At 38.5% G+C, this 15,412-nt stretch overlaps 1 protein-coding gene across 1 annotated transcript in view; it reads left to right on the top strand.

Annotated features, from left to right (window-relative positions):
• Positions 1-7,906, top strand: part of GART (phosphoribosylglycinamide formyltransferase, phosphoribosylglycinamide synthetase, phosphoribosylaminoimidazole synthetase) — a 30,555-nt gene extending 22,649 nt beyond the window's left edge. The window contains exons 18-23 of the mRNA XM_081301094.1: positions 880-1,086; positions 2,100-2,237; positions 3,012-3,142; positions 3,528-3,669; positions 4,613-4,728; positions 4,830-7,906. Coding sequence (XP_081157220.1) covers positions 880-1,086; positions 2,100-2,237; positions 3,012-3,142; positions 3,528-3,669; positions 4,613-4,728; positions 4,830-5,021 — 926 coding nt within the window. The 3' untranslated portion in view covers positions 5,022-7,906. The remainder of the gene's footprint in view (positions 1-879; positions 1,087-2,099; positions 2,238-3,011; positions 3,143-3,527; positions 3,670-4,612; positions 4,729-4,829) is intronic.
• The last annotated feature ends 7,506 nt before the right edge of the window (positions 7,907-15,412 follow it).

Genomic DNA, 15,412 nt, shown 5'->3' with positions numbered 1-15,412 from the left:
CAAAAAAACCAACCAAATTATTTCATTATTCAGAAGTTTTGTATGTAGGCCTAAAATTTTTACTAGAGATTTTTGTTGTATGATTTGTGATAATGCACGATATATTCTTATAGCAGACCTAAGAATATAAATTTTAAAATAAATGAGATTCAGGGTGTTGATCATAATCCTTTTCTGTAGCATGACTTTTCTCAAATGATGTATATATTTCCTTTAAGTCTCTGTATAAGCCATCTACTTTTTTATGATACTTAGAGTGCATTTTTGTCATTGCTAAGATCCAACTAATGGGCTGGAGTTGTGGCTCAGTGGTAGAGCGCTTGCCTAGCACATGTGAGACACTAGGTTCAAACCTGAGCACCACATAAATAAATAAATAAAATAAAGATATTGTGTCCATCTACAACTAAAAAAAAAAATGCATTTAAAAGAAGAAAAAAGATCCAGCCAAGTATTCACTAGAGAATAGTATGCCAGTCTCTACTGGAATTCAGCTACTATCAATCCAACCCATTAAAATGGCTTTTTAAAATCTAATGAGTTAATGCAGCATAAAACCTCATTGAAGTGTGATTGTTGGCCAACTGTTTCAAAAAAAAAGTGCTATTAGGGCTAGGGTTGTGGCTCAGAGGTAGAGCACTCGCCACTCGCCTACCATTAGTGAGGCACTGGGTTCGATCCCCAGCACCACATAAAAATAAAATAAAGATATTGTTTCTATCTATGACTAAAAAATAAATATTTTTTTAAAAGTGCTATGAATGTCTAAAGTATAAATGGATGCCCAAAACACAAAAACTTCTGAAAGGCCAGTTTATAGTTTTACTTGATATAAAATAACAGAGCTATCAGTTAATCATACAACTTGCTGGTTTTCAGATGCCCAGACATGGAGGATCCCCAGGGTCTTCTCATGGTTACAGCAGGAAGGACAGCTTTCTGAAGAAGAGATGGCCAGAACATTCAACTGTGGTATTGGAGCTGTCCTTGTGGTATCGAAGGATCAGACAGGGCAGATTCTAAATGATATTCAACAGTGCCAGGAAGAAGCCTGGGTGATTGGCAGTGTGGTTGCATGTCCCGAAGGTAACTCCTTCTTTGGTTTTAGACATATAACCTTAAATATAACTAAGCCCTGTCTCATGAGTTTTTAGCCCACCTTTCATTCCAGCCATTGCTATGGCATCTGTCTTTACCCAGGTGTATCATGACAGCATCCACCCCAGTGATAGCACATGCCTCTTAATTTTCACCTTGAGACTCTTGACACCTCTGTGTAGCATTCCCATGTGCACCACAGAACCCTGCAGTATCACTTCCCAAAGGAATCTTCCTGCATGTAAGCCCTATGGCTCTGCTTTGTGGTTCAAAATTCAAGAACTAATGAGTGAATGCCCTGGCTAATACTATTTGTTATTCAAGACTCTTACTAGAACTTGGTAGAGTGGCAGAAAATCCAGTCAAATAGTAATAATGATGTTAGAGCTTGTTAACCTTGCTTCTGTCAACCTTTCTTTCCTATGCTGTATAAGTTTCACTTTTGGGCACATTCTCTTACTAGAAAGATAACATTCTTTGGCTCTTTTGACAACAAAAAGCCCTCTCACTTTCATCATTCTATATCACATCTTAGAGTGACCTTGCTAGGCCACATACCTTCCACAAAGGCCAAGGAGTCATGGCATTATCCTGAATGGTCTCACTAGGAAGATTTGGGGATTAGAAGCAGAACATATGCTCCAAAGTAGTGATGTGTTTAGAACTCCTAGTTGAAGTAGATGATTACACATGTTTACCTTCGGGAAGTTTTTGTAAATGTGTAATATTAAGTGTTACAAACCTGTTAACTGTTTTAGTCCTTGCATATCTTATTTTCAAAATAAATTAAAATATTCTAAAGTTTTCATAAAATATTTTTCTTTCCAGGGGCTAGGGTTTTGGCTCAGCAGTAGAGCACTTGCCTAGCACGTGTGAGGCCCTGGGTTCAATCCTCAGTACCACATAAAAATAAAGATATTTTTAAAATATATTTTTCTTTCCATTATTCCTGTAAGTTCACAATTGTTCTTTACTTATTTTGGGGTGTATTTGTAATGAAGGTTCCCCTCGTGTGAAAGTCAAGAATCTGCTCGAAACCATGCAAATGAGTAAGTCAGTGTCAGTGAACGGCTCCTTGAAAAATCACTTCTCTGCCCAACCAAAAAAGGCAAGAGTGGCTGTCTTAATATCTGGAACAGGTAAGACATGTCTTCCTCTCCAATGTTGAGCTCTAGAGCTCTTCTCTTCCTCCCTGACCACCCAACCAACACAAAGAAACCTCTTTCAGATTGTAAGGGTACTATTAGCACAGTCTGGAAGAGAGGGAATTATTAAGGAGTGCTGTAATTTCAGCTTCCTTAGTCTTCCCACTTGTGAATTTGGGACAACTCCCTAAGCAAAAAGTGGAGGACGTGAGAAAGATGGTTAGAGAAAGACTAGAAAAGATAGAAAGGATAAAAATTCCAACTTCTTTTTTGTATCATAGTTTTGTCATTGGAAAGTCTTAAAATATTAGAGGGTTTTTTACTGTTAGTAGTATTAAGAATAAGAAGTTTATGTTTGACCTTTGTGGATAAGGGGTCAAATAAGAGTATTGTATTCTCAGATGGGTATAACATGATTATTTATCTCTCTTATAGTTAACATTATTATGAACATGCTTGTAAATATGTTTTTGGTTTTTGTTTTGTGTGTGCGTGTGCGTGCGTGCGCGCTCTGAAGAGATTTAATTCAGGGCATTCAACCCCCTTAGCCAAGATGTTATTTTGCAGGAGCAATTATATATACTCTAGAACCTGCTTTTCACAATATCCATTATCCCAAGAGGAGGAGAATTTAAAAGTCTCATATATTGTCAGTCTTTTCTAAGACATGTTTTCAGAGAACTTAACCACTCCCTATTCAATGTAGAACATATCTTTTTTTTTTTTTTTTTTAAGAAGAGTTCACTTTGTTTTTCCCTCCCTTTTCAGGATCGAACCTCCAAGCACTCATAGACAGTACTCAGGATCCAAATAGCCACGCACACATTGTTGTTGTTATCTCCAATAAAGCCGCAGTGGCTGGTTTAGATAAGGCAGAAAAAGCTGGTATCCCAACCAGAGTAAGTTCTTGGGAAAAGTACTAGTCCTGTGGCCTATTTTTGTTTGTTTGATTGATTTTGGGGGTGCTGGGAAATTCAACCCACAGCCTTATACATGTTAAGCATGATATCTACAGAGTTAAACTCTCACTCAACCACATAGGCTATACTTAAACCTCATAATCAGTTCTCACAGGACCCGTATCTCTGTGGTTTACATGGCATTTAGACTTCGGCTTTTGGGTGGGTGCTGGGCTCCCCGTTCCACTTGATCCTGTGCATTGCTCAGTAATTCTCCATTGGGTATGTCCTCATAAGGAGGTGTAGTGTGGTAATGTAAAGGTTATGTTTTAGATTATTTTGGGTAACTGATTGAAAAAGTTGTATTTATCTTTTTCTATTACAGGTAATTAATCATAAATTATATAAAAATCGGATAGAATTTGACAATGCAATTGACAAAGTCCTTGAAGAGTTCTCCACAGACATAGTCTGTCTTGCAGGGTTCATGAGAATTCTCTCTGGCCCCTTTGTCAAAAAATGGGATGGTAAGCAAAAGTTGTTCAGTATTGATTGAGAAATCTAGTGCAAATGGACTCCAGAATAGTCAACTTAGCATGCAGTAGTGAAATACTGTGACATTTTACTTAACACAGGTCTTAATTTCCTTTGCTTTAGTCCAAAAGATGACCCAATGATGATTTATTAACCTGTTTTCTATCAATTTCTTAGGATTACTATAATAAATTACTCTTTATAATATAGTTTAGTTTTGTTCTAGATTACTGAAAGATAATATTTCATCTTCTAAATTAGTATTCAGAAGACCCTTTTTACTTGTTTTAGAAGGAAGAGAAAGTAATTTCCTGTATCCCAAAATGAAGAGGCATCCTCTCCTATGAGACACAGACCATTGCCAGAAGATGGCAAAAAAGATGTTGCCAAAAAGCACATACTATCTTGTGTCTTTGCCTTTTTTTACCCAAAGCTTTGACTGTATCCTGTTTTCCTTTTTTGTGTACATATTTGGGAAATAAATGAATTTTCTGTCCAAAGAGTTTGCTTTCTTAGGTGAATATAGTTAGAACATTGGTGTCAGTACATAAAACGGGCAATTCCTTTGGTGATAATAGACACACAAAGCTAACTAATCCAGCATCTGACTGGTGGGCACACCACATTACTATTAGAAGTCTTCCATCCAGCTTAGACCTTCCCTCCCCGCGTCCCCACTAGCTCCCCATCACTGCAGATTCCTGTTCAGAGTTCCCCAGCATGCCTGTGACTATGCAAAGCCTGTGACTATTGCTAGGGCCTTCTTGGACAAGAACTATATTTCCCTTTGCCTTATTTCCATGTTACACACAGAAAACACCCATCTTGGAAATCCAGCTCCTATTGACTTCTGGTTCTAGGCAAGAAAATATATATTCTTTTAGCAGAATACATAGGATTTTAAAATTCTGACCATTATGCTTTCTTAATTTCTAGGAAAAATGCTGAACATCCATCCTTCCTTGCTCCCTTCTTTTAAGGGTTCAAATGCTCATGAGCAAGCCCTGGAAGCTGGAGTCACAATTACTGGATGCACTGTACACTTTGTAGCTGTGAGTATGTGTTTTTTCTACCAAAGTGATAGGATTAGTGTTTAGCTATAAACTGTGCTGGCTAGAAAGTAAGGTTTAAAACTTTGATTTTTCTTTTCCAGGAAGATGTAGATGCTGGACAAATTATTTTACAAGAAGCTGTTCCTGTTAAAAGGGGTGACACTGTTGCAACTTTGTCTGAAAGAGTAAAATTAGCAGAACATAAAATATTTCCTGCAGCCCTCCAGCTGGTGGCCAGTGGAATTGTACAGCTTGGAGAAAATGGCAAGATCTGTTGGGTCAAAGAGGAATGAAGCCTCCTAATTTAGGAATGGAACCAGTTTTAAAAGAATTATGACTATTTGCTTGGTGCCTTTTATTCATGTATTTAACCTAATAGAAAAACTGCTAACAGAAAAAGACTTCACCGTTAACCTCATTCACCATTTTTTAATAGAGAATCATTAAAAACAAAATTTGTGGGGCTGGGGATGTGGCTCAAGCGGTAGCGCGCTCCCCTGGCATGCTTGTGGCCCGGGTTCGATCCTCAGCACCACATACAAACAAAGATGTGTGTCTGCCGAGAACTGAAAAATAAACGATGAAAAATTAAAAAAAAAAAAATTTGTGCAGGATATCCTAGACATCTCCCATGATCTTTCCAGTTTTACCTGTTTAGAACATTGTGTTTATAATCAAACTAGTTATTAAGAATTCTCTTAATTTAATGGGCATGCTGGCATGCACTTATGATTCCAACAACTTGGGAGGCTGAGGCAGAAAGATTGCAAATTCAAAGCCAGTCTTAGCCACTTAGCAAGACCCTGTCTCAAAATAAAAAGAACTGGATATGTAGCTCGGTGATAAAGCACCTCTGGGTTCGATACCAGTACCAAAAAATAAATAAATAAATAAAAATCCCCTTAATTCAGAGCCAAACAAGATACCAAACTTCGGTCTTTCTTATCCTCTTTTTCTCACCAGTATCACCTCTATTTTTTATAAGTTACATGTTCTGTGATCTTTGACTATATGCTTCAAAGCCATGCTGCTGCCTTCATTGTCATTACATTTAGTCATGGAAGTATAAAGAGATTCCTGGAGCATCACCTGGGTACTATTCATGTGATTGATTGCCTGATGTGCGAAAGTACCCAACCTCTAGACCAGGGTCAAGTGAATATATTGTGTGTGTATAATGATTAGAATCAAGACTTCTCTGGTTATCCTGGTCATAATTTATAATGTCAGGATTTCTGGATCGCTCACATTTCTAAGGAATACTCTACTTGGGACTTTTAATATCATTAAACATTCCTCTAATTATTGACACATTTATGCTCTTATGAGTCACCAGAGGATTAAAGGAAGAGTTCAGTTACTTCCAGATAAAAGTGTAAGACTTTAGTCACATCCTCTTTGTCTTTCCATTTCCTTATCAATTAAAGTGGGCAAATACCTATCTCATAATCATTTTGATAACTAGCATGTGAAGTGCTAAGAACGGTGCTTGGCAGATGGGGAGGCACTCAGAGGTTAGCATTTATTTCATAGTTTCTCCCAATTATAAATTCAGTATTCAAAGAATACATCTTGAGCAGGGGAGGGCAGTCATATCCCATCTGGATGTGCGTTTCTGGAAGGGAAAGGTTCAGGGCACCATATTGGACATGTACATGATTTACACAGAGAACACCAGTCTTGGTACCACATTTCTTGGCTATCAGCTGAGTGAACAAGCTGCCTGCCATCTTTAAACCTCTGGGCAGGCTAAAGTGGATGTGACTTAAGATCCTGTCTGTACAACAGGGTGAACCCTCCTGGAATTGTACTGAGGACCATGTTTCAAACCTCATAAAATTTAAATTTAGAACAACAGCAAACAATTAACAGCCGTTTTGTACAAAAAATAGTAAATTCTAGCATTAGAAGGTCAAGATAAGTGAAATAGAGTCCAAACATAATTAAGCACATATGTATAATGCCAAAAAGTATAAAGAAAGTTGAAAGATGTAAAGGAAAAAATTATTGGGTAAAATCATACCATAATACAAGCAGAGGCTGATATCAGGATGGTAAATTTGAAAAGTTAATATAAACTTAAAATCTTAATGACATTTATGTCTTTCTTTTTTGGTACTTGGGGTTGAATCCAAGGACATTCAACCACTGGGTCACATCCACAGCTATTTTTCATTTTGAGACAGGGTCTTCCTAAGTTGCTGAGGCTGGCTTTGAACTTTCGATCCTCTTGCTGCAGCCTTTGGAACCACTATATTTTTCATACTAATCTCCACTGTAAGAAATTTGTTCTCCATGTAAGGTAGCTGACTTCATATGTTGGGATAAGAAGAATCAAACTGTGTCTGAAATATGTGGTTGCCAGAAGCAAACAAACAAAAACTTGAATATCATGAGATTGAAAGAAAAAAGAATCAGTGTAAAGAGGCTCTTACTGTCCTGTTTGTGATAAATTGAGTATTACTGGAATACATTTCTGAGCAGCCATTAGTTTATAATAATGAGAGAAAAGGTAGTTTCAATTATAAATAGTTGTCAATGTGACAAATATGGGTGTTTACCTTTTATTATAGATGTCTCTTAGTTCTTTGTTTAGCCAGGAGTGAAACAGATAGCCCGCATCTTTTTTTAACAAGCAGATTTATTTTTCTTTTAACTTTTTGTGGTGCTGGATGGAATCCAGGACCTCCCACATGGCTAGGCACTTACATGCTCAACCACTGAGCTGTAGTCCCAGCCCCCAGATAAGCCCCTTGATCACACACTGTTTAGGTGGAAGGACACAGTGGAGTGGAGGGTGTCTGTTACTGCCCCACAAAGAGAAAAGATTCATGTTCCAAAGTGTTAAGCCAAATGCTCCAAAGAGAAACAGAATTTCTGAAAGATTTCATGATCTCTAAATGTTCTTTCTCAATTTTTTAAATTACTGTTAATTTACCATACAAACTTTTTTAAATTAATCAAATAATATACTATTGTTGTAAAATTTAATAACTGGTACAGATGGTCCCTCTTTATTCCTTTTTACTAGTAATGAAAAGTAATGGGCTAGGGATGTGGCTCAAGCGGGGCACTGGGTTTTATCCTCGGCACTACAAAAAAATGTTGTGTCCACCGAAAACTAAAAAATAAATATTTAAAATCAATCTCTCTCTCTCTCTCTCTCTCTCTCTCTCTCTCTCACACACACACACACATATTAAAAAGAAAAAAAAGTAATGATGAAAATTTTCTTGGCTGTTCTTGCCCATGCTTCTATTTATTTTTTTCTTTATAAACTTTTAGATCAGTTTAAATGAGTTTTTGTTTTTGTTTTATTTCTGAGGTATTGGGGATTAAACCCAGAGGCATTTTATCATTGAGCTACATCCCAAACCCTTTTTCAATTTTTGAGACAAGGTCTCTAAATTGCTAACGATCTTACCAAGTTACTAGGACTGTCTTTAACTTGCAATTCTCCATCCTCAGGTTGCTGGGATTACAAGCATACACCACCTTGCCTGGATTAAATGCTTTTCATATACTTTGACTTTGTTTTCAGATTTATAAGAGGTCTTTCTTCAAATGCATATATATTTTTAAATTTTTTATTAAAGTAGTACCCACATAAGTAAACACTCCAATTTTCACAACGTGAACACATCTGAGAACCAGCACTCAACTAAAAAAACATTGCCAGCATTCTAGAATCATCCTTCTTATCCCTTCTAGTCATCACTCTTACCCCACTTGCACCTCAGCAAAGAATACACTCCTCTGACTTCTAATTTGTTTTTCCTGATATTAAGTTTTATATAAACAGGACCCTACAAGGTGTACTTTTGTTGTTGTTTATATCTGGCTTTGGTTTTGTTGTTGTTTGTTTTTTGGGGGTTTTTTTGTTTGTTTTGTTTTGTTTTGTAATTGTGGATGGACAGAATGCTTTTATTTTGTTTATTTTTATGCAATGCTAAGGATCTAACCCATTGCCTCACATGGGCTAGGCAAGCGCTCTACCACTGAGCTACAACCCCAATTCATGTGGCTTTGTTTGCTTGTTTAGTTTTATGAGATTCATGTTGTTGCATATATTTGTAAATAATCATTCTGTATATGAATACAGCACAATTTATCCATCCTATTGATACCAGTCTGGGTGTTTCCAGTCTAGAATTATTATTACTGTTGCTATGAACATCCTTGTCCATGTGTATTTGGTTCATTTATATTCACATTTCTATTATATACATAGCTGGAAGTATAATTACCAGGATAGGGAGTATTCATATGTTCAGCTTTAGCAAATACAGCCCAACCTTCTCCCAAAATCACTGGGCCAATTTACACTCCCACCACCAATGTGAGTTTAGATTATTCCACAGTCTTGCCAGCATATGGTTTGGTTCTCCACCACCCATTTTAACCACTTTTGTGAGTGGATACTGCTTTCACATTGTTGCAGTTTACATTTCCCAGTTGGCTATGAAACTAAGACCCTTTTGATGTATGTTTGACCTCTTTTCAGATGTAGGTCATCAAGACCAACTTTCTGAGAAGTAAACTTCTAAATTTACTACATTTTTTATGCTATTGTAAATAAAATCACTTTAATTTCCTTTTCAGATTGTTTACTGCTAGCATATAGAAATATATTTTGACCTTATATTCCTCAACTTTTCTTTAGCCCTTAATAGTTTTCTTTATTAGTTCTTTAGGGGATTTTGTATATAGAGTAATATCTGCAAACATAGGTTTCTTTCTTATTTGCCTGCCTCCACTTTCTTTTTCTTGTTTAATTGCCCTGGTTAGAACTTCCTTTATAATGTTGACTAGAAGTGGAGAGCTCTAACATCCTTGTCTTTCTTGGCCATAGTGGAAAGGTTTTAGTCTTCCACCACTCAGTGGGCTTTTGTAGATGTAATTCTTCTCAAATGTTTCCACTGGGCACAGTGGAGCACACTTGTAATTCCAGCAGCTCTGGAGACTGAGGCAGGAGGATTGCAAGTGCAAAGCCAGCCTTACTAGACCCTATCTCAAAATGAAAAATAAGAGGACTGGGGATGTGGCTCAGTGGTTAAGCGCCCCTGGGTTCAATCTTTGCTACCAAAAAAAAAAAAAAAATTCTTTAATTTTCTTAGCCCTCCTTCTCCCCCAAATAGGATTTTACCACCAGGCAAACCAAAGTAACTAGTATTTGTCCCACCAGCTCTGTGGACTAGAAGGGTGGAAAGGCTTCAGTTACAAAGAAGAAATTGTGTGGGGACATATTTGGTAAAGATAAAGAAATTAGTAATGTTTTATCAAAATATGTTGGCAGTGCAAATTGGTTTATCCTTTCTTGAGCATAGTTTCGTGACATGTTTATTCACAAAGCACAGTGGCCACCTTTCCATTACCATACTCAGAAAAACAAGTCATCTTTCTCATAGTCTGCAGAGCATGGGAAATGTCATAATTTATTTCTCCACTTCCTATAATTTGATCTTTTCCTTTCTCCTTTTTTTAAATTTTTTGTTATTATAGTGGTTCAAATGAAAATCTTGGAAACACCATCCCTACTCCAAAGATTTTCAGAGATAATCAAAATCCTGAAGTTGGAATGACTTGCTCTTTTATTTTTATTTTATTTGTATATTTATTTGTTTTGGTACTGGGGATTGAACCCCCCGGAGGCATTTAACCCCTGAGCCATATCCCTAGCCCTTTTTAATTATTTTTATTTTTTGACCGGGTCTCACTAAATTGCTCAGGCTGGCTTTGAACTTGCTATCCTTCTGCCTCAACCTTTGGAGTTGCTGGAATTACAGTCATGCAACACCGTGCCCAGCTTGAATATGGCGTTTAAAATTATTAAGAACCTTCTACCATTGTTATCGTTATTTACTTATTTTTGGTGCTGGGGATTGAATTCAGGGCCTCAAGCATGCTAAGCACGTGTCCCCACTTACTATATGCCAGTAATGGTTCCTAACTATAACAAATCAAAAGTGTCTCCAGCTAGGTGCTGTGGCACACGCTTGTAACCCCAGCAGCAAATGTACCCTTGAGGATGCCCCCCACTCTTGCCACCAAACAAAGTTGAGAACCACTGCACTGGCATACAGTCTCTAAAGAAATCTAGGGTCTAGTGAGTTTGCCTCAGATTGGGGTCCATTGTTCCCCTGAATCAGCATTACCTAGACATGAATGAAAGACATTCCCAGGCCTTCCATGATACCATAGAATGAGAATATCTAGAGGTAGCATCTAGGATCTGAATTTTAATGAAGCTTCCTCTCTGCCTCTTATGTGTATACTAACTACAGGGTGAGAACCCTGCTCTAATCCCTCAGAGAGTAAGTAGCTCAGTGCATCCATGCGTGCTCACACATACGTACACACACAATCCAAAGCAGAAAAAGTGTCAATTATTCTGAATGAATTTGGATCACTGCAGAAGAAATAAAAGGATTCCAAGTGTCCGATTCTCACTGGTGAATTCAAAACAAGCACTGACAAAATGCTAATCACGAATTATAACACTAGCTTTTTTTTTTTCTTTCCCCTGCAATGCTAGGGATTGAACTCAGGACTTGCTAGGTATAGCACTCTACCACTGAGCCACATCCTAGCCTGTTGAATTTCTTTGTTTGTTTATTTGTTTATTGGTACCAGGGATTGAACCTAGGGGTGCTTAACCATGAGCCACATTCCCACCTCCCTTTATATATATATATATATATATATTATTTAAAGACAGGTCCTCGCTAAATTCCTGAGGCTGGCTTTGAATTTGTAATCCTCCTGCCTCAGCCTCCCAAGCCCCTGGGATTACAAGCATGCATCACTGGGTCTAGCAGAGCCCACTGAATCTTCATAGCACCTTATGAAACAGATACTAACATCATTCCATGTCTACAAATGGGGAAACTAAGGCACAGAGGAATTAAGTCATTTGCCCAAGAACATAAATGTTGTGTTGGATATATATGAACTCAGGATTTGAACAGAGACCACATGCTTATTCATTAGACCCTGCTTTGCTTGAAGGTATTTGGCAGGGCAAGGAGTGAAGCAGGGAAAGACAACTAAGAAGGGACCCCTGGGATCAAAGTCAACTCTGAAGATTGAAGTCCATGGGCTGTGCATACAGTAAGCTACCCCCACTCAGATACAATCAGAACAGGACATGGACAGATTTAAAAGCATCCCCCTAGCCACACACAGAACAATCAACAAAAAGAAGATACCTTTCAGACACAGGGGGCTTAACTATAACCTTTGATTAAGCACAGGTTCAAAATAAGCCACTTTGACCTAGGAACAAGTCTTAGAACCTGGCCTAAAATACCATCCTCATCCCTGGCGCCTGGAATACTGCATGCCCAAGTGTTTCTTCCCAGGATCAGTCAGAGAAGGAACCTCCATGCTGGTTGATTACGGGGCAAAGACCTAATCTCTCTGAACTGTGGTAGACACACACACACACACACACACACACACACACACACACACACACAATGGTAAAGGGCAAAACTCTCAATTGGGTAAGAGCTTTGCACAACCTTTGGTTCATAAGTGGCTTATCCCTCCCTAGGAGCAACCCCTCAATGGTCAGTTCAAAAGATTAAAAAGGGAAAAAGCTTGAAAAAAAAATTATAAAAGGAGGATCTGAGAAGGGGAATTAGGCTACACACTGAGGTGAAAATGACTTTGCAGAATTAGTTCAGCCAAGTTGTAGAGAATCAGATGTAACTGCGTTACTATTACTGTCCTTGATGGAGTCTGCCTGCAAACGGGATATTCTGTCAAGGTATAGATAAGTAACAGTGGACATGCTTGAAAACAAGGTGTCTGCTGTCCCTGGGAGGGCCTACTTGCAAACGAGAGGCTCCTTCAAGGTTTAGATAAGGTAACAGCGGACATGCTTGAAAACGAGGTGTCTACTGTCCTTGGGAGGACTTACCTGCAAACGGGATGTTCTGCCAAGTGGGCTAGGAGGGCGCTAGGAAAAATTTTATTATCTGTTCTTAACAAAGAGCAGAGCTCAACATACTCCGGGCTGAGAATAAATTAGCCATGAGAAGCGGGTCACTTCTGATTAGAAAGTAAAACTTCTGTGTGCTATGTTTAATTAGCTGAAAGACCTGATTTATTGATGTTGGAAGGCTGCCTTCTTTGTTCACAATACTATAAAAAGATTGCTTGTACACAATAAAGGACTTTTTTTTCTGCTGCTGCTTCGCTTGCTCTGCTTCTTCTTCTTTCTTTTCCCATGCTGACCTGCAAGTGAATTACTGCAACACAAGTCACTAAAACAACAAAGCAAATGCTACCTTCACCTTCAGAAGAGGGATCAGTACTCACCATCACAACAGAAATTACCTAAAATGCCCAGTTTTTTATTTTAAAAAATTATAAAACATGCATATAAAGAAGAAATTTGATCCATACACTGGAAAAGAATGCAGGCAATATAGATGCCTTTGAAGAGACCTGGACTGGACATTAAAAGAACTTCAAAGCAGATGCTATGGGCTGGGATGTAGCTCAGTGGCAAAGCGTCTGCCTTGCATTCGCAAAGCCCTGGGTTCGACCCCCAGTTCCAAAAAAGACAAAAAAAAAAAAAAAAAGCAGATGTTATATATATACGTACAAAGAACTAAAGGAGTCCATACTTAAAGAACTAAAGGCAGGTATGATGATGATGTTTCATCAAATCACAAATATTAATAAGTTAAGCTGACATAAAAAGCCAAGTAGAAATTATAGTGTTGTAACTGGATGTGGTGGTGCATACCTGTAAGCCCAGCTACTCGGAAGCTGAAGCAAGAGGACTGCAAGAAACCAACATGGGCAATTTAGTGAGATCCTGACTCAAAAAAATAAAAAGGGCTGGGGATGTGCTTGGTAGTAGAGTGCTCGCCTAGCATGCGTGAGACCCTGGGTTCAATGCCCAGTACCCCTGCTCCAATAAAACAAATCATAGGGTTGAAAAGTATAACTGAAATGAAAACTTTATCAGAGGAGCTCAATAACAGATGCCAGCTGGTAGATCAAAGGAGCAGCAAACTTGAAGAAAGATTACCTAGAGATTATGCAACCTAAGAAACTGGGGGGGGGGGATGTTTTTTAAAAATCAGCAGAAATCAGGCACGCTGGCACATATCTATAATGCCAGCCCATCAGGAGGCAAGGCAGGAGGATCATGAGTTCAAGGCCTGCCTCAGGAACTTAGCAAGGCTCTATGTGACTCAGTGAGACCCTGTATCTAAAATTTTCTTTTTTTTTTTTTTTAAAGAGTGAGAGAGAGGGAGAGAGAGAATTTTAATATTTATTTTTTAGTATTTGGCGGACACAACATCTTCGTTTGTATGTGGTGCTGAGGATCGAACCCGGGCCGCACGCATGCCAGGCGAGCGCGCTACCGCTTGAGCCACATCCCCAGCCCCTGAGACCCTGTATCTAAATAAAATATAAAAGAGGGCTGGGGATGTGACTCAGTAGTTAAGTGCCTCTGCAGAAGGAAAGGAAAGGGAGGGACATAAAATATATATGAAGAAAAAAATGGTGAAAACTTTCCAAATTTTATGAAAAACATTCATCTATATATCTAAGAAGCTCAAGAAACATCAAGTAGAATAAAGGCGTAGATCCACACCCACACCATCACAGTCAAATGCTGGAAGCCAAAGGTAAGAAACGTATGTGGTAAAAGATACCAGGGCTCAAGTGCACTAAGTATCATTAGGTATACCTGGACACCTGGAAGGAAAAAAAATGGATTTAAATTAAAATGCATTGCTGGGTATGGTGGTGCAAGATTGTAATCCCAGTGATTTAGGAGATTGAAGTAGGAGGTCACAAGTTTGAAGCTACCTCAGCAACTTAGTGAGACCCTGTCTCAAAATAAAAAATGAAAAGGGAGGTGAGGGGTTGGGGTTGTAGCTTAATGGAGGGGAAAAAAAAAAGCCTTACCTCTAAATGAAGTCCAAACTTCCCAAGCACCAATTGATGCAGGCTCTCCACCCTGACTTTGGGAATCCTATGTCTGTCAAACTCACTGGTACTGTTTTTTGTTAAACTCTACCCAAGCATCTGTCTCACATTCACAAAGCCCTGGGTTTGACCCCCAGTTCCAAAAAAAAAAAAAAAAAGACAAACTGAGGGCCAAAGCACCCCACTCTGGTGGACATGGAATGAACTCTAATTACATCTGTGTCTCATTGCCATACTGGTAATTATTTAACAGGACATTCTCCCGGGTATAAAAGCTCTGATGGTAGCATTTGCTGATGCTAAGTTTGGAGTGCCCTCCAAAGTCCATGTACTACAGGCTTGGTCTCCAGGTGCTGGGGACACTTAGGAGGTGGGGCCTTATGGGAGGTCCTTAGGTCACTAGGAGTGTGCCCTCAAAGGGGATGTCCCAGTTTCATTCTCTCTGACACAAATGTAAGTGGTTTTCTCTGCCACTCACTCTGTCATTATGTGCCACTATGTCCAGAAGCCAAATCCCAGACCTGAACTTCCAGAATCGTGAGTCAAAATAAATCTTTTTTATTTCCTAAGTAACATTTCTTAAGTAACCTCAAAGGATGCAAGTTCACAAGAACAGCTAAAACTGTATGCCTTCAGTCTTCTGAACATCACTAGGGCCTCCTAGCACATGCCTAGTACTCAAAGGGTATTTTCTGTTTTAAGTTTTTTAAAAAAAATTTATTGATAG

This window comes from Spermophilus citellus, assembly GCF_964194105.1.
Source record: "Spermophilus citellus genome assembly, chromosome: 7".
Taxonomy (NCBI): Eukaryota; Metazoa; Chordata; class Mammalia; order Rodentia; family Sciuridae; genus Spermophilus; species Spermophilus citellus.
Note: the sequence above shows the minus strand (reverse complement) of the source record. Positions and strands in the feature narration are given on the sequence as shown.